A 19,763-nucleotide genomic window follows, 5' to 3' on the forward strand; every position below is an offset into this window, starting at 1 on the left:
CTCGAATAAATTGTTTGGACTTTTTATTTATTGATAGCAAAACCAAATAATTCCTTGCACAACAAAAAACTGAGCCTCCACAACTTCAGGATTAGTAATTTAACTGCCTACTGTAATAACGAGTACTTTTCAGAGGGAGATAGCATGATGAGTAGAGTCCAACAACATCGCCACAATACAGTTTACAATAAACATTTACGTGGCATGCAATTTAAAAATTAAAAAACCCATAATCAAGAGAAAAAGCAGTCAACAGAAATCAATCATGAGATTACTAAAATGTTAGATTCATGAGTAAGAGCTTTAAAGTAGCTATTAAAATCATTTCAAGTATTAAAGATGAAAGTGAGGGCAAAAATAGGGAATATCAGCCTAGAAATGAAAATTGAAACACATTACTAAGTGGAAATTCCAGATCTAAAATGTCCTATATCTGCAATGGATAATTTGCTGGATAGGCTGAAAAGCATACTGGTGATGATAGAAGAAGGAATAGGTAACTTTGAAGATAGAAGAATAGAGATTATGTAAAGTGAAAAAAGAGAAAAATATGTTTTAAAAAATTGAAGAGACACAAAAGGACACAAAGTTTTGGAGGTAAGATATGTTTATTACTTTGATTGTGGTGATGGTGTAATGACTGTATGCATATGTCCAAACTAATCAACTTGTGTGCATTAAACATACAGTTTTAAAAAATGTCAGATACACCTCAATACAGCTGTTTAGCCAAGGTGGACAGATCACATAAGGTCAGGAGTTTGAGACCAACTAGCAAACATGGTAAAACCTTGTCTCTACTAAAAATACAAAAAATTAGCCACATGTGGTGGTGCATGCCTGTAATCCCAGCTACTGGGGAGGCTGAGGCAGGAGATTCACTTGAACCTGGAAGGTGGAGGCTACGGTGAGCTGAGATCTTGCCACTGCACTCTGGCCTGGGAGACAGAGCGAGATTCCTCCTCAAAAAAAAAACCCAAAAAAAGCTGTTTAAAAAAATGGAAGGGTTGGGCACGGTGATTCACGCCTGTAATCCCAGCCCTTTGGGAGGCCGAGGCAGGCGGATCATGAGGTCAGGAGATCGAGACCATCCTGGTCAACATGGTGAAACCCCATCTCTACTAAAAATACAAAAAAAAAAAAAAAATTTACTGGGCATGGTGGTGCATACCTGTAGTCCCAGCTACTCGGGAGGGTGAGGCTGGAGAATTGTTTGAATCTAGTGTTTCAGTGTGAGACTTTGTCTCAAAAAAAGTAGAAGATAGCCTCAGTGACTTGTGGGCATTATAAGTTATCAGGAAGCAAGTATTAAGAGGCACAGAAGGAAAGGCTAGAGAGTGAAGACATTTTGGAAAAAATATTGAATGTTGTCTTTTTAAGATTGGAAACAAGACAAAGTTGTCTGTTTTTATCATGTTTATTCAGTATTATCCTGGAGATCCTAGCCAGTGCATTTGGAAAGAAAATAATAAAAGGCATAGAAATCAGAAAGGAAGAAGTAAAGTTGTTTGTATTTACAGATGACATAATTGTTTGCATAGAAAACCTTATAGGAATCTATAGAACAATTGCTGGAACTTAGAAGTTTAGCAAGATTACAGGATAAAAAGGCAATTAAATACAGTTGTATTTGAATAAACTAGCAACAATGGGAAAATGAAAATTGGAGTTCCACCTAACATAGCATAAAAATATGCAAGCAAAGTAAACACCGTCACTAGTTAGAGTATGAAGGCATGCAAGAAATAACAGAGCCTAATGATTGCAAAGGAAGCTTTCCACAACAACTTACTTGGTTACTTAAGAAAACTCTAAGGAACCTGTCATACAGTGAATAAAACTAAGACAGAAATAGGCATAAAGTTAACAAAAGAGATTCAAGACTACCACACTTTAGGAGATAAATTCAAAATCAAAAGAAGTAAGAGTTATATCCTGCTCATGGACTGGAAGAGAAAATATTAAGATGTTAATTCTCTCTACAGTAATATAGATTCAATGCAGGCCCAATAGTAATTCTGTTGGGATTGTATCTTAGGGAGGATGTGGAAGAAATTGGCACAGTGATTTTGAAATTTCTATGGAAAATGCAAAGGGACCTCGTATTAGTTGGTTTTCATGCTGCTGCTGAAGACATACCCGAGACTGGGCAGTTTACAAAAGAAAGAGGTTTAATTGAACTTACAGTTCCACATGGCTGAGGAGGCCTCACAATCATGGCAGAAGACAAGGAAGGGCAAGTCACATCTTATGTGGATGGCAGCAGGCAAAAAGAGAGTTTTGTGCAGGGAAACCCCTATTGTTGTTCTGTTTACCATCAGATCTCACAAGACTCCTTCGCTATCACAAGAACAGCACAGGAAAGACCTGCCCCCATCATTCAGTCACCTCCCACGGGGTACCTCCCACAACACGTGGGGATTTAAGAAGAGATTTAGGTGGGGACACAGCCAAACATTATCAGACCTAGAATAGCTACTGGGAACAAAGTTGCAGGACTTGGTTTACAAATTTTCCTGAAGTGGCCTCAACCCTGTCTTCTACCACACAGGAAAGTTAGATGCATCATAGATAGACCTACATATAAAACTTGTAAAATAAAATATGTGAGTGTGTCTTCTGAACCTTTGTATCCAGTCAAAAAACCTATTAGCAAGGACACAAAAGCACTAAACATAAAAGGAAAAATTAATGAGGTAGATTTTGTTGACACTAAAAACTTCCATTAAAACTGCAAAAAGGTACCACTACATATATCAGAATGTCTAAAATCCAGAACACTGAGTATCAAACGCTGCTGAGGATGTGGAGCAACAGGAGCGCTCATGCATGGCTGGTGGGAGTAGAAAATCGTAAGCCACTTTAGAAGACAGTTTGGCAGTTTCTTACACAACATAATCATCAAGGAGTTGTGTTCCTTTGTATTTACTAAAATGAGTTGGAAACATATGTGCTTACTAAAACCTGCATGTGAATGTTTATAGCAGCTTTATTCATAATTGCCAAAACTGAAAAGCAACTGAGATGTCCTTCAGTAGGCAAGTGGGTAAACTGTTACATCCACAGAATGGAATATTATTTAGCAATAAAAAGAAATGAGCTATTAAGACATGAAAAAAGAGGATGAAAACTTAAATACATATTGGTAAGGGGAAAAAGCTAATTTGAAAGGCAGCATTCTGTATGATTTCAGCTCTAAGTGACATTTTGGAAAAGGCAAACCTATGGAGATGGTAGAGATCAGTGATTGCCAAGCGTTCGGGGGAGGGAGAGAGGAATAAATAAGTAAAACAGGGGACTTACAGGCAGTGAAACTACTCTGTATGATACTTGAATGCTGGACACATTTCCTTATATATTTATCAAAACCCGCAGAATGCATAACACTGAGTGAACCTTAATGTATGAACTTCAGTTAACAGTAACGTATTGATATTAGCTTACCGATTGTAACAAATATACGACACAAATGTGAGATGTTCCTAATAAAAGAATTCATGTAGGGGAGAGCGTGTGGAGAAACTGAACTGTTCAGTTTTTGTCAACCTAAAACTGCTCTAAAAAATAATGTCCTAATTTTTTAAAAAATTTGCTAGAGGAAAGACATTGTTAAGAAAATTCATAAGCAAACCACAGAGGTGGAGAATACTTGCAATACATAAATCTGACAATGGCCTTGTATTCAAAATAAAGAACTTTCACAAATGAATAAAATAAGGCCAATGACCTAATAAAAATGGGCAAAAACTTGAATATAAATGGCCACTAAACACCATGAGGTCCTCAGCATTACTAGTCATGGGGGAAATATACATTTAAACTGTGATAAGATGTGGTTTCCCAGCCACTAGCCTGGCTAGAATTAGAAAGACTGACAGTGGCAAATGGTGGCAAGGATGTAGAATAAACTCATTGCTGTGGGAGCATAGAAATGTTAGAATCTTTTGGAAAACAATTTGGCAACTCATATAAAATTAAACCTACATTTAGCCTAGGACTTCTACTCCCTAGATTTTTTATCCCACTTGAAATGAAAACATATCTCTTTAAGGGGGGAAAAAACCATGTACAAAGATTATCTCTAGTGGCTTTATTTATAACAGCCCCGAACTGGAAACTACTGAAATGTCCATCCGCAGGAGGACGAACTCATTTTGGTATGTTGGTGCAGCAAACCACTTCTTAGCAAGAAAAAAAGGATGAGCTAGTCAACAATGTGGATGCGCCTGTAAAACATTATACTGGGCCAAAAAAGCCACTTTTTTTTTTTTCATTTTGTAGTCTGTTCATGTGAAGCTCAGAACAGGCAAGCATAATCTCCAGTTGACTATTAGGGGTAGGCAGAACGAAGTGACTGGAAAGGTGAATGACAGAACTTAAGATCTTGGAATTTCACTGTATATAAGTAGTGTAGTAGTCGCCTTTTAAAAAAATAACAGTTGCTGAAACAAAAGAGAGGGATTTTCAGATATTTCTGCACCAAATTATGATAATAATAACTAATTTAGCATGTATGTGCCAAACACTCAGGATTTTACACCTTTTATCTCATGTAAGCAGCATAAGGGTTAGGTGTTCTTATTATCTTTGTCTTGCTGATAAGGAAACTGAGGCACAAGGAGGCCAACTGAGTTGTGGATGGAGGTTGCACAGCTTTTGTAGGCCTGCACTTGGTCAGTGAGACATGGGGTCTGCTGGAGTGACAGCTGTGCCAAAGTGCCTTTCCTGGCTAATTGTGCCCAATGTCTAAACAGAGAATCTTAAGCCCTTATCGGTGGAAGAAGGAAAGGGAGTATGCATAATATTTAAATATATGAGATTATGAGTAACATTACATATTCTAGCCTAGATTCAGATGTCATTTGTGTATTTGTAATGCTAATAACACCAAACTTGGGGGTGTTCCCTATTTCTCAGCATGATTATATGATACAGACTCTTCCACACAGTCTCATATATTTGAACATACACATTTTCAATTGCATGTAGGCAGAATTCTAATCCTCCTCTATGCCAGTTCCTAGCTTTGAAGAGGTTCTCTGAAAATGCTGCTTTTATCTTTCTTCTGCAGTGATGAACTTTAATGTTGGAGTGTTGTAAGTTCTCACATAATAAGGCTTAGATTTTTGTTTGGTTTGGCAGTAGACTTCTGTTTAAAATTCCTTTAATCTGTTCATTCCGTGCTTTTTATATTCATTTTAATAACTGATGACTCTGTGAAGAATTTTATTTGAATTTATTACACTAGTAAAAAACTACTAAAACTTGTACTTAACTCTTCCTCCATCTCAACATGCTAAAAGTGAGTTTTTCAGTGAATTGTTGAATTTTTATCTTCACTGGGAGTTGTTCCTCCCCTTCCCCAACCCTGGGGAAATAAGAAACAATTCATATACTAGATCTAAAGTTTCATTAAAATTGCTTATGCCCTGTCTCAGGCATTTTAAGTGGGCCATCTGTCTAAACATCTCTCTCTCCTTTTTTTTTTCTGATCATTTCCTCGACTTATTCATGAGCCATGGGAGGGCTCCTTTGTAGTCTCCATGTAGCTGGTTCTGTCTACCCCCACTGAATACATCTATGTGCTTGCATAACATATCTTTTCACCGTGCTGGAAATTCTCTGAACTTGGTTCAGATGAATGGCCCACTTTCTGAAGGCCTTTTTCTTCCCTCAAAGATTTGTATGCAGAAACTGACCTCAGTGGCCATGGAATGCAGCATATTATTCTCGATCATTTTACAGCCCACCCACTGTGAAAGTTATGATGAAGCATTTCTTAACGATTCCTTGACCGTTAGCATTGTTTTAACTCAGTATTTCACTTCTAAAGAGGTGATGGCACAATCAAAAACCAGCTTTCTTGAGTGTCTGATAATTATGGTTTGAAATGCTTATAATTCTTTCTAACTGAAGATGTTGGGAGTTTTTGTGTTTATACAGTCTTCTTTTAGAAAATGACATGTAACAGCAAAGTATTTAAGTTAGTATTACTTGTACACTTTTGAGTAAAATATTCCAGTAAGTTAAATGTATTAGTATTAACATTAGTGACAGCCAGCTGACAGTTATTTGCCATCAAATATAGAAAAATTTAGTTTTTGTTGAGCATGTTCATCCTGGCTAGCTGATGATCAAACAGACAGACCTGGTTAGAGCTATTATTGTATTGGCTTTGTGAGTCACTGTTTATGTGAATTCTTTTTTACTGGGGTTTTTGGTTTTGTTTGTTTTTTGAAGAGATAGCTTAATTGATATCAGCCTTGCAGGTGACTAATAAGTTACACAGATTAAATTTTTGGTCATATGACAGCATCCTTCACTAGAAATGTAATTCATTAAAGGACACTGTATCATTTCTATGGTGAGTTGAATGAAGCTCCAAGACCTTTTTCCCCTCTTGTCAGAGAGTTGTGCATAAAAATCTTCTTTGAGACTATTTTGAATTTAATGAATGTGTATAATTCTTTTCTAAACGTTTAAAATATAATTATAGGTAATTGTAACTATCATAAATCTGTCTGTGCTGGCTAAATTAATAAGAATGTTTCAAAGTAAGTGTTATAAATGTACTTTAAATGATTCTGCAGAAATAGAGCATGCGTTCTTCCAGGTTTGTATTTTTTTTAATGTATAGTTCATTTCTACTGCAAAGGATATTTATATTTGCTAATTAACTGGCATATATGCCAAACCCATCCATTTTATTTAAAAACCAAAACAAAACTGTTTACAAACTTATGTCAAGCCAGAAGGAATCTTTGCAAATTTTGTTTGTAGAAGAGTGGACTTATGAAGAGTTTCCATACTTTTGACTCTTTTTTTTGTGTTTAGAAGTCTTTCACAGTAAAGCCTTTTTCCTATATCCTGTTAACACATCACCTTAATTGTTAGAAAAAAGCTGGGTACTGTTGCTCACACCTGTAATCCCAGTACTTTGGGAGGGCACAGGAGGAGAATCCCTTGAGGCTAGGAATTTGGACCAGTCTGGGTGGCATAGCAAGACCTCATCTCTCAAAAAAAAAAATGGTGGTGGCACACACCTGTAATCCCAGCCACTCAGGAGGAGGCTGAGGCAGAAGGCTCCTTTGAGCCTAGGAGTTTAAGGCTACAGTGAGCTATGATTGGGTCTCTACACTCCAGCCAGTGTGACGGAGGGAGACCTTGTTTCTTTTTTTTTTTTTTTTTTTTAGAAGAAGCAAAGAAAAATTTATTGACGCCTTAGAATCCAGAGTGGAATCAATTCAGTGGGTGTTAGCAGATTTGAAAGTTCAGTTGTATAGAAGCTCTTCGAGGAAGATGCTGTCGTAGTTGTTGCGGATTGTGGATCCACACGCTCCTGCTCCTGCCTCAGCACTGTTTGCTCTTGCCGAGAAACAAGTCAGTGAGGAAGCCGCGCAGCAGCCATGGCTTTTAAGGATACAGATACCAGAAAAACACCCATGGAGCTGGAGGTGGCAGTTCACCACGAATCACTCTAACGAGCCACACATAAAATCCTTGGAAAAGGTGTATGCTGACTTTTATCAGAGGACCAAAGGAAAAGAATCTCAAAGTGAAAGGACAAGACCTTGAGAATCACTACAAGAAAAACTCCTTGTGGTGAAGGTCTAAGACATGGGATCATTTCCAGATGAGAATCCATAAGTGACTCATTGATTCCCACAGTCCTTCTGAGATCGTTAAGCAGATGACTTCCATCAGTATTGAGCCAGGAGTTAAGGTGGAAGTCACCATTGCAGATGCTTAAGTCAACTAAATAAATTGATTACCAGTTGTTAAAAAAAAAAAAAAAAAAAAAAAAGAAAAAGAAATTGTTAGCAAAGTACCACTGCAGGGCTTAAATGTGTACAAGGAGCAGTAGCTTCCTATCACTTGCCTAGTTCAGCTGGGATCCACTTTTATAGGTGTAGAAATGTTGGTTCAAACAGATTGAATAAGTTCTCAGGTAAATTGCTAGTGGAAGAACAGGCTGAGATTTAGACCTGGATGTTTTAACTCAAAAGCCTGTGCTCTGTCCATAAGCTCCCTCCTGGGGCAAATTATAATATATATGAAACAGATGTGAATCAAAATAAAACAATGGAAAAAAATAGTACTTAGGTTTTAGAGAGTGGCAACTACATCTCACCACCATCTGTAAGGTCCCTTTCTGTGGGAAATGGGTTCTGGGTGGGAACAGGATGTCAGGATTAACAACGTTCCAGTGCCTCTGGAAGTAGAGACTCACTACATAACAGAGGGGGTTCTCAATCCCTACTCCATCAGGCTACTACATTTTGAAAAATATAGCATATGATATAGATAAAATGGAAGAAAGATCTCTTGAGTTTATGCTATAATTAAGGAACAATTTGTGAGGGAGGCAATATTTTCCTTGAAGGATTTGTTAGTGTGAGAAACAGAGATGAAATGAGGATCCAAAGTTTCCGTAAAGAAAGAGGTTTTAGTTATAGGGGAAAGTAAGAATATAGACCGAGAGCCGGGACAACTACTCATAATAAAAGCTAGCATGTACATATCTAATTTAAACAACACATCCCTGTCAGTGCAGATTTTAATTTTTATACATAAGGAAACCGAGACAAACAGTTTGCTCTGGGTTTTGTGCCAGCTTCTGTGAGTCATCAAAGCCTGAGTTCAAAACCACTGTCTTGCTCTCTGCCTCATGGCAGCTTGGCTTAAGAGTCTGGCCTAGGCCAGGCATGGTGGCTCACGCCTGTAATCTCAGCACTTTGGGAGGCTGAGGCGGTCGGATCACGAAGCCAGGAGTTCAAGACCAGCCTGGCCAACATGGTGAAACCCTCTCTACTAAAACTACAAAAATTAGCTGGGTGTGGTGGCGCATGCCTGTAATCCCAGTTACTCAGGCAGTTGAGGCAGGAGAATTGCTTGAACCCGGGAGGCAGAGGCGATGAGCTGGGATGTGCCATTGTGTTAATGCCTGGGAGGCAGGGCGAGACCGGGTCACACGAAAAAAAAAAAAAAAAAAAGGGTCTGGCCTAATCTGGCCTAACCAGGTAGATAAATCAGAGAATACGCAGAAATAAAATTGAATGCAAAAGGTGGGTTCTTACGTTTTTTTTTGAGACGGAGTCTTGCTCTTTCGCCAGGCTGGAGTGCAGTGGCACGATCTTGGCTCACTGCAACCTCGGTCTCCCAGATTCAAGCGATTCCCCTGCCTCAGCCTCCTGAGTAGCTGGGACTACAGGCGCACGCCACCACACCTGGCTAACTTTTTATATTTTAGTAGAGATGGGGTTTCACCATGGCCAGGATGGTCTCGGTTTCCTGACCTCATGATCCGCCTGCCTTGGCCCCTCAAAGTGCTGGGATTACAGGCGTGAGCCACTGTTCCCGGCCAAGGTGGGTTCTTACTTTTAAGGGCATTGAATGGTAGTTAGGTTAATAAAGATTTAACTTGGTGTGAGGTAGAAAACCATTAAATGATCGTGAGTAAGGTAGTGACATAATTCTTGAGGAAAGCACAGATTTAAGAAAGCCAAGTTGCACAGTCATCTAGATGCGATGCTGTTTCTGCAATCACAATACCCCTGTGAGGTCAGAGTATTGACCCTGTTTGAAGTGAGCAAAATGAAGTCTTAGTAAGGTGATAGGTATAGTCCGGGTACACCTAGGGAGTATCCAGGAGCTTGGGGCACACGCTTCTCCTGTTGCACCTGTGCTCTGTCCCCTGAGCAAGCCAACCTCCCCTTCTGCTCATGCTTGGTGCGTGGTAGACACTCCTCACATTCTTTTCTATTTATCCCTCATCTCTTTGTCTCCATCCTGTGCTAGGAGCTGGGATACAACAATAAGGAATGATTTTGGTCTTTTAGGAACCCCCAGGACACTGGGGAGACAAGCATATAAACAAATAAATGCCCGGTAGAATAAAGGTGCTAAGAAAAAAAGGAAATGGCTGGCACAGAAGCCCGCTCTTTCCTTCTTCATTTCTGCTCAGACCCTTTTCTTTCTCTCTCCTCCTCCTCTCCCCAATGTCTGTTGTCTCTCTCAACTTCCCCTCAGCCCCATTCATTCAGACTCTCCTGTGTGAGGCTCTGTCCCTGAAACAGCTCTCTTCACACTGCCGGAAAGAATCTTCAAGGCTTGTGTGTACAGTGTGCATTATTGTTGATACATTTTTTACTTTTATTTTTACATCTATGGTATTTAAAACATATCCTTATCTTCAGAGTAATTACAGATCAAAAAGTGGTAGATCAAATACGAATATGTATTTAAAGTATTAATGTTAATAATCAGATATTGAATCTAGTGGTGATTTGATTAGAAGCATAGATTTGTGACTCTGAATTTTTTTTTAATGCTGAATACACAGAGACTTCTTTTGAAATTTGGTGGGTTTAAATGAAAACATAACTTGGAACATTTTTTCAGAACTGTGGTTTAGGCTGGAATCCAGATACTACAAAATGCTGGTGTTTAGTGCTTACTAAATACTACTTCACAAGTATAAATATGCAATACTTAAATTAGGTTAATTGAGAAATCATTAAATTTTGTTACTTTAAAAAATTGTGGAAAACATTTATATTATAAAAATGTTCTTGTCTTTGGCTACTTGATATAGATTTTCTGAACCATGTAATACTGATCACATGGAGGAGAAGACCCATATGATAAGACTAACATAGTTCATAGATAATGGAGTCCTTTTTGGGGGGGTTAGGTGATAGGGAAAACCAGGGCTAGAAAAGAAGTAGTGTGTAAGTTCCCAAGATGAGGACCCTGTTTTACTTCTCTTTGGTGGCCCAAAACTTAGCAACTTAGCACCAAGCACTTAGTGTTTGTTGAACTCATAAGTCATTTAGGGTTTTGTTTTTATTTTGTTTGTGTGTGTGTGTGTGTGTGTGTGTGTGTGTATGTGTGTGGTGTGTATGTGTGTGTGTGTCTGTGCTAAATAAAAATAAAGCACAGTGACACACACATAATTGATGTTGTCCTATTATATAAGTGGATAGCTAAGTAATTTTTAAATTAATTTTTTAAATTTTGTAAATTTTTAGTAATAACATTGTAAGTATCGTTTTTTGCAAAAAAAAAAAAAAAATATATATATATATATATATCTCCTAGCTAATATACTAAGATAACTATCACGAAGAAACAGTCTATATTATCTTAAAAGTAGAATATGCAGGGAAGTTCATTCTTTAATATAGTTTTAGTCTCATCACCTATAAAGAACAAAATGATTCTCTAGGCCAGATCATGCAAACTCAGTAATTCGTTTTATGTCTCTGAAGTTTAAGGCATGACATACTTACTTATTTCATTGTAATAAAAAAAATATGCTGAATAGTAACCAAATATTGGAAAAAACTAATACTGCTTCAGGCAGATGAATTTGTGAATGACTGTAACAATTAAGCAACTCAAATTCACAGAATAGATGATGGGTCTTAGAACAGATGTTAAAAATGTTCTCAGATACATTCTTTGGCAGTTTTATCCTGCACACTTTAAATCAAAGGAAAATTAGTTTATTGAGAAATAATAATATAAAATTATTAACTCTTTTTCTTTTCATTCTACTTCAGAGTGCCTATTATTAAGCCAGACATAGCCAACTGGGAGCTCTCGATAAAATTGCATGATAAAGTTCATACTGTAGTAGCATCAAACAGTGGGTCCACGTTCTTGGTGAGTTTTCTTTCTTTATTTTCTTGGTAATCTTAATATTATCTATGAATATTTAAAGCCATTTTTAACCTGTTCAGTGACTCTCATCTTTTGAATTTATAGCATCTCTGTGTATTTGTTTCATCTTCTTTAGGGAGCTGAATGGAAATGGAAATGTTTGTTCTCTTATGCTAATTAGGAAATGCATTTCTAGATTTAGCCACATCCTAAACTCACTTTCTGATACCTGATTCATTTTTCTTTTATGTTATGAGAGGTAATACTTTCACCTTTGTTACAGAGAGGAGCATTTTGAATTATAATTCCAAATGTATGATAGTGGTGGTAGGTAACCATTCATTTAAAACAATCTGAAACCTCACATAACATTATCTTTAGATCTCATGTTTCGAGACACTCTTGAGGCCAAATTTACCTTGTGGTGACATTCTTTTTGTTCTTAAACCCCTTGGATAGTGTCCAAGACAGAAATGCTATAGTCGGAATTCTAGTCTATAGTGGACAATGTTACAGTAAGATTTCAGTGTTTATACTGTAGTGTGAGTGATATGTTTAAAACTGTGATTCACGTGTGCCAGAAAAATACCATTAAGAGTTGCTATGTTAGCTCTGGATTGTATTTTCAGCCTGAACTCAAGGAAGTTGCTATTAACATACAGTTAATATAATGAATATTCTGTTTATCTACATTTCTCTTCTTATGGCTAAGTTGCATTGAAATGTCATTTTGTTTTGGGGAAACAAATGAATTTTTATCAGAATATTGAAACCAGATGTGAAAATCAAAATACTATAATTTCACAGAAATAAGACCTGGTGTGGCTTGAGAAGGATATGGGAGTTTCTTGATCTCAGTGAGAAAATATCTCAAGTCAAAGATTCATTTCTTCCACAAATAACTGTTGCATGCCTGCTCTGTGCCAGATCAGTTCCAAGCTGTTGTCCTGGGGAAGCTGACATTCTTGTGTGGTAGTCAGACTCACAAATCAATGATGTCAGTCCATGAACTAAGGGTAGTCGCCTTGGTTTTTTTTAAAGTTGTGATTCACTATATGTGCCAAAATTACTAAAATGTTGGTTACTGAGAGATAACTTCACTCAGCTCTCTTAAAATGAAAGCTATGATGGAGTTAAACAGTTGTCTTGAGATCTTGTGTAACTCTCTACATTCCACCTATTGACATGGTTATTTCAGAAAAACAGCTTTGTAAGTGGACACTTAACCAGAGATCAGGTTGAGTAGTAAATTATAGGAAGTGAATAGTAAAGAGTATCAATAGTACAGTGTAGCATTGTTTTTCCCCTGGGGGAAGATTAGCTTTACAAAAATGTGGTGTTAGCATAATTTTGAGTTCTGTATTGAGTCACCACTGAAGCCTTTCTGTAATCTGTTATTCTGATACAATGTTCTTTTAAGTAGTGCCTTGCCTTAATAAAGAAAACTGTCTAGATTACTTCTTACAGCTCTTTTTTTTGAGATGGAGTCTCACTCTGTCGCCTAGGCTAGAGTGCAGTGGCATGATCTCAGCCCACTGCAGCCCCTGCCTCCCAGGTCCAACTGATTTCTCCTGCCTCAGCCTTCCAAGAAGCTGGGACTACAGGCGCATACCGCCACACCCAACTAGTTTTTGTATTTTTAGTAGAGATTGGGTTTCACCATTTTGGCCAGGGTGGTCTTAAACTCCTGAGCTCAAGTGATCCTCCTGCTTTGGCCTCCCAAAATGCTGGGATCACAGGCAAGCTGTTGCTTCTTTATGCTTGTTTTAGATTCCATGTTGAAACATTAGACCTCAGGCCTGACTGCATATGTGGTATCTTTAAAATTTTTTCTCTGAAAAATTATCTCCAGCTTCACTTTTTAGCTTATGAGGAAAACAGGGCTGTTTTTAAAACACTTCAAAGTTACTGCCTTAAAAATTTCCCTGGATAATACCCATGTCAGTATATAATATTGGAAATGATTTCATATATTTATTGGCTTAGCTACTGTTGGAGCATCAAGAGCCTAATGAAAGGCATAGTCTCATGATAGCGTAGCCCTTTTTCCTAGGCGAATTTGAATTGAGCTACTTTCATTTGACATCAGTATTACGAACGGAGGCAGGTTGAACAGCGTGGTGTAAGTAAAGGCTCATGGGTATAAAGATTTCAATAGTATGGCACTGTTGTCTGCTCTTAGGGTCATAGACGGGAGAGCTATGATTGTTAACTTAGTTTCTCAGATCACCCACTGTCACATCAAGAAAAAAATTAGCCTACAGGTGACAAGCTAGGTCTGGGTTAATGACTCTGGAGGTAGTACAGGCAAAGGCTTTATTTAGCACACAGTAAAGCTTTAGGTGCCCACATTTCCAGGGTTCTTTCGCTTAATTTTTAGACGTTTAAATTATGAGATATTTCTAATATAGAAAGTACAGCAAATGTTGCAGATTTTCCTTACAGATCTCCTATTTAAAAAGGAAAAATATATAGATTAAGCTAAGTCCTTTCTTTATATCATCCTGTTCTGCTTTCTCCCAAGAGGTGGCAGCTAACCTGAAGATGCTGTGTGTCCTTCCTGTAGGTGTCGTTAAGACTTTTGGTACATATGTATATACCACAATAATGGTAAAAAGAAAAGTTGCAACAATATACATACTTAATGGCACCATTTATGCAAATTTTAGGCAAAATAATTTCATTTACAATAGAATCAAAGTGACTAAACTACGTAGGAATATATTTAACCAAGGAGGCAAAAGGCTTTTACCCTGAAAACTATAAAATGTTGCTGAAAGAACTTAAAGAAGGCACAAATATATGGAAGGATGTCTTATGTCAAGACTATAAGACTTAATATGGTTAAAATATCAGTACCTCAGCTACTTGAGGCTGAGACGGGAGGTTCACTTGAGCCCAGGAGTTTGTGATCAACCTGGGCAACATAGCAAGACTCCATCTGTGGGGAAAAACAGAAGAAAAACAAAAGAAGGAAATGTCAGTACTACCTGAAGTGATCTACAGATACAATGCCATCCCTATCAAAATCCCCAAGTATATTTTGTTGCAGATGTAGATAAACTTATTCTAAAATTCATGCAATTTCAAGGGGTCCCAAATACTCAAAACAATCCTGAAATAGAAGAAGAAAGTTGAAGGCCTCATACCTTCTCATCTCAAATCTTATTGCAAAACCACAGTTTTCAAAACAGTGTGGTACTGCACACACACACACACACACACACACACACTGGACTAGGATAGAGAACCCATAAATAAACCCTTGTATATATGGTCAAATGATTTTTGACAAGAGTTTTTAAAATATTCCATGGGGAAAAGACAGCCTTTTCAACATGAATGGATTTGGGTCCTTCTCTTACTCTGTATACAAAACTAACTCAAAATGGATCAAAGACCTAAACGTAAGAGCTAATGCTTTACAATTCTTCGAAGAAAACCTAGGGGAAGGCCAGGCACAATGGCTCACACCTGTAATCTCAGCAGTTTGGGAGGCCAAGGCGGGTGGATCACTTGAGCTCAGGAGTTTGAGACCAGCCTGGCCAACATGGTAAAACCCCATCTCTACTAAAAATATAAAACTTAGCCAAGTGTGGTAGCGCACCCCTGTAGTCCCAGCTACTTTGGAGGCTGAGGCAGGAGAATCACTTGAACATAGGAGGTGGTGGTTGCAGTGAGCCGAGATCATGCCACTGCACCCCAGCCTGGGTGACAAAGTGAGACTCTGTCTCAAAATAAAAATAAAAATAAAAAAGGTGGGATGAATGCATTGTAGAAATAAAAGTTAAGTGAAGTATTCATAGTAAGAGAAGTGTAAAGTATTTTATGTCTTTTAGGTCTTTATTCTCATTTCTGAATACAGCTGTCTGAATGAATGACAGAATTAATTAAAAAGTATAAAACCTGCCAGACACAAAGTGGAAATATTATTCAGCTTGTCGTGGTGATAAACCTGAAAGTACCAAAATAACAAACTGATTTTTATTTATATTTATTTTCATGATCCCTTCTGGATTCCCAGGATGTTTTCCATTTCTCTCTCAGTATAAATCAAAACTGCTCAAAATAGTTTTTGGCTGGGTACAATGGTGTGCACCTGGAGTCCAGCCACTCAGGAGGCTAAGGTGGGAGGATCCTTTGAGCTGAGGAGTTTGAGCTCAAGCCTGCCTGGGTAACAAAACTAGACTCCACCTCAAAAAAAAGTTTATGGTGAAAGAAAACATTAACACCGTTAACACCTTAAAGATGGTAAAAGACTAAATTTATACTGCATATGATTCACTTGAAAGAAAGAATTGAAAGAAGAGTGTCAGAGTAGTCCTGATATATAAGAAAAATTGTTAGAAATTTGGCCTTCCTAGTGGTGGAAAAATGAGCACTGTACATGCACTTTTTGAAAAGTTTTGCCAGACGTTTCATGTTTACTACTAATACACTAGAAAACAATTATGTATGATCCTAGATATTGAATTGTTACAGTGAGCCAGCGATAGAAATTTTTGTAAGGACCTTGTAAATGACCATTTAAGAGTAATACATGGTAGACTCCTTAGACTTTTTTTCTTTTATAAATATATAACATTTTATACATTTATGGGGTACATGTGAGTGTTTGTTACATGCATAGAAGGTATAATGGTCAAGTCAGAGTATTTGATGTATCTGTCACCTTGAGGGTTTTTTTTTTATTTCTATATATTAATATCAGTTCAGTTCTTCTTGTTACTCTGAAATGCACAAAATATTGTTGTGTTGCTAAGTATAGTCATCCTAGTCCGTTATCAAACATTAGAATTGATATCTTCTAGGTTTCCCCCCAGTTTACTCTCCTTTTTACTTATGCGTCATTCAGGAAATATTTATTTTGCATGTATTTTTAACTTTTTTTAAAAGGATCACTTTTAATTACTGGTAGAGCTGTAAACTTGATAGGATATTACAGAGCTGAACTATTTGTAAAATTACAAATCCCTTCACCAGCACTTTTGCATTTGCTGAGGAGTGTTTTACTTCCAATTATGTGGTCAATTTTAGAATAAGTGTGATGTGATGCTGAGAAGAATGTATATTCTGTTGATTTGGGGTGGAATATTCTGTAGATGTCTTTTAGGTCCACTTGGTCCAGAGCTGAGTTCAAGTCCTGAATATCCTGGTTAATTTTCTGTCTTGTTGATTTAATATTGACAGTGGGGTATTAAAGTCTCACATTATTATTGTGTGGGAGTCTAAGTCTTAGAGACATTTGTAGGTCTTAAAACTTGCTTTATGAATCTAGGTGCTCCTGTACTGGGTGCATATATATTTAGGATAGGTAGCCTTTCTTGTTGCATTGATCCTTTTACCATCATGTAATGCTTTTCTTTGTCTTTTTTGACCTTTGTTGGTTTAAAGTCTGTTTTATCAGGGACTAGGATTGCAACCCCTGCTTTTTTTTTGCTTTCCATTTGCTCGCTAAATCTTCCTCGATCCTTTATTTTGAGCCTAGGTGTGTTTTTGCACGAGATGGGTCTCCTGAATACAGCACACCAATGAGTCTTGAATCTTTATCCAATTTGCCAGTCTGTGTCCTTCAATTGGGGCATTTAGCCTGTTTACATTTAAGGTTAATGCTGTTATGTGTAATTTGATCCTGTCACTATGATGCTAGCTGGTTATTTTGCCTGTTAGCTGATGCAGTTTCTTCACAGTGTCGATGGTCTTTACAATTTGGTATGTTTTTGCAGTGGCTGGTACTCGTTTTTCCTTTTCATATTTAGTGCTTCCTTCAGGAGCTCTTGTAAGGCAGACCTGGTGGTTACAGAATCTCCCAGTGTTTGCTTGTCTGTAAAGGATTTTATTTCTCCTTCTCTTATGAAGCTTATTTTGGCTGGATATGGCATTCTGGGTTGAAAATTCTTTAAGAATGTTGAATATAGGCCCTCAATCTCTTCTGGCTTGTAGAGTTTCTACAGACAGATCTGCTGTTAGTCTCACAGGCTTCCCTTTGTGTGTAACATGACCTTTGTCTCTGGCTGCCCTTAACATGTTTTCCTTCATTTCAACCTTGGTGAATCTGATGGTTATGTGTCTTGGGGTTGCTCTTCTCAAGGAGTATCTTTGTGGTGGTCTCTGTATTTCCTGAATTTGAATCTTGGCCTGTCTTGCTAGGTTGGGGAGGTTCTCCTGGATAATATCCTGAAGGGTGTTCCAACTTGGTTCCATTCTCCCTGACACTTTCAGGTACACTAATGAAACATAGGTTATGTCTTTTCACATAGTCCCATATTTCTTGGGGCGTTTGTTTGTTCCTTTTCATTCTTTTTTCTCTAATCATGTCTTCATGATTTATTTCATTAAGGTGATCTTCAATCTCTGATATCTTTTCTTCTGCTTGATTGAGTCGTCTAGTGATACTTGTGTATGCTTCACAAAGTTCTCATACTGTGTTTTTCAGCTCCATCAGGTCATTTATGTTCTTCTCTAAACTAGTTATTAACAATTCCTCACCTATTTTCAAGGTTCTTAGCTTCCTTGCATTGGGTTAGAACATGCTCCTTTAACTTGGAGGAGTTTATTATCCACCTTTGAAGCCTGCTTCTGTCAATTCATCAAACCCATTCTCCATCCAGTTTTGTTCTTTTGCTGGCAAGGAGTTTTGATCCTTTGGAGGAGAAGAGGCATTCTGGTTTTTGGAATTTTTAGCCTTTTTGCACTGATTTTTCCTCACCTTCGTGGATTTATTCTACCTTTGTTCTTTGATGTTGGTGGCTTTCAGTTAGGGTTTTTTTGTGGATGTCCTTTTTGTTGAGGTTGATCTTATTCCTTTCTCTGTGTTAGTTTTTCTCCTAACAGGCCCCTCTGCTGCAGGTCTGCTGGAGTTTGCAGGAGGTCCACTCTAGACCCTGTTTGCCTCGGTGTCACCAGTAGAGGCTGTAGAACAGCAAAGATTGCCGCTTGTTCCTTCCTCTGAAAGCTTTGTCCCAGAGGAGCACCCGGATGCCAGCTGGAGCTCTCCTGCATGAGGTGTCTGTTGACCCCTGCTGGGAGGTATCTCCCAGTAAGGAGGCATAGGGGTCAGGGACCCACTTGAGGAGGAAGTCTGTCCCTTAACAGAGCTTGAGCGCTGTGCTGGGAGATCTGCTGTTCCCTTCAGAGCCAGCAGGCAGGAACATTTAAGTCTCCTGGAGCTGCACCCACAACCGCCCCTTCCTGCATGTGTTCTGTCTCAGGGCGATGGGAGTTTTATCTGTAAGCCCCTGACTGGGGCTGCTGTCTTTCCTTCCTTCCTTCCTTCCTTCCTTCCTTCCTTCCTTCCTTCCTTCCTTCCTTCCCTCCTTCCCTCCTTCCCTCCTTCCCTCCTTCCCTCCTTCCCTCCTTCCTTCCTTCCTTCCTTCCTTCCTTCCTTCCTTCCTTCTTTCTTTTTTTTTTTTGGCAGAGTTTTGCTCTTGTTGCCCAGGCTGGAGTGCAATAGTGCAATCTTGCCTCACCACAACTTCTGCCTCCTGGGTTCAAGCAGTTCTCCTGCCTCAGCCTCCAGAGTAGCTGGGATTACAGGCATGCACCACCACACCTGGCTAATTTTTTGTATTTTTAGTAGAGACAGGATTTTTCCATGTTGGTCAGGCTGATCTTGAACTCCCAACCTCAGGTGATTCACCTGCCTTGGCCTCCTAAAGTGCTGGGATTACAGGTGTGAGCCACTGCACCTGGCAGGGCTGCTGTCTTTCTTTCAGAGATCCCTGCCCAGAGAGGAGGAATCTAGAGAGGCAGTCTGGCTACAGTGGCTTTGTGGCACTGCAGTGGGCTCTGGCCAGTTCGAACTTCCTAGCGGCTTTGTTTACACTGTGAGAGGAAAACGCCTACTCAAGCCTCAGTAATGATGGATGCCCCTCCCCCCACCAAGCTTGAGCATCCCAGGTTGACTTCAGACTGCTGTGCTGGCAGTGAGAATTTCAAGCCAGTAGATCTTAGCTTGCTGGGCTCTGTCGGCGTGCGATCTGCTGAGCTACACCATTTGGCTCCCTGGCTTTAGACCCCTTTCCAGGGGAGTAAATGGTTCTGTCTTGCTGATGTTCCAGGTGCCACTGGGGTATGAAAAAAAAAAAACTCCTGCAGCT

The 19,763-nt window shown here is 38.6% G+C and overlaps 1 protein-coding gene across 7 annotated transcripts in view; it reads left to right on the plus strand.

The window, feature by feature from the left end:
• The window catches only part of PCCA (propionyl-CoA carboxylase subunit alpha), a 424,770-nt gene that overhangs the window by 260,038 nt on the left and 144,969 nt on the right, over positions 1-19,763 (plus strand). For all 7 annotated transcript variants that reach the window (XM_032246368.1, XM_032246373.1, XM_032246371.1 and 4 more), the window contains one exon: positions 11,565-11,667. In XM_032246368.1, the coding sequence (XP_032102259.1) occupies positions 11,565-11,667 (103 nt within the window). The remainder of the gene's footprint in view (positions 1-11,564; positions 11,668-19,763) is intronic.

The sequence above is a fragment of the Sapajus apella genome, unplaced genomic scaffold (assembly GCF_009761245.1).
Source record: "Sapajus apella isolate SASKATOON/1434 unplaced genomic scaffold, GSC_monkey_1.0 scaffold60, whole genome shotgun sequence".
NCBI classification, from domain to species: Eukaryota; Metazoa; Chordata; class Mammalia; order Primates; family Cebidae; genus Sapajus; species Sapajus apella.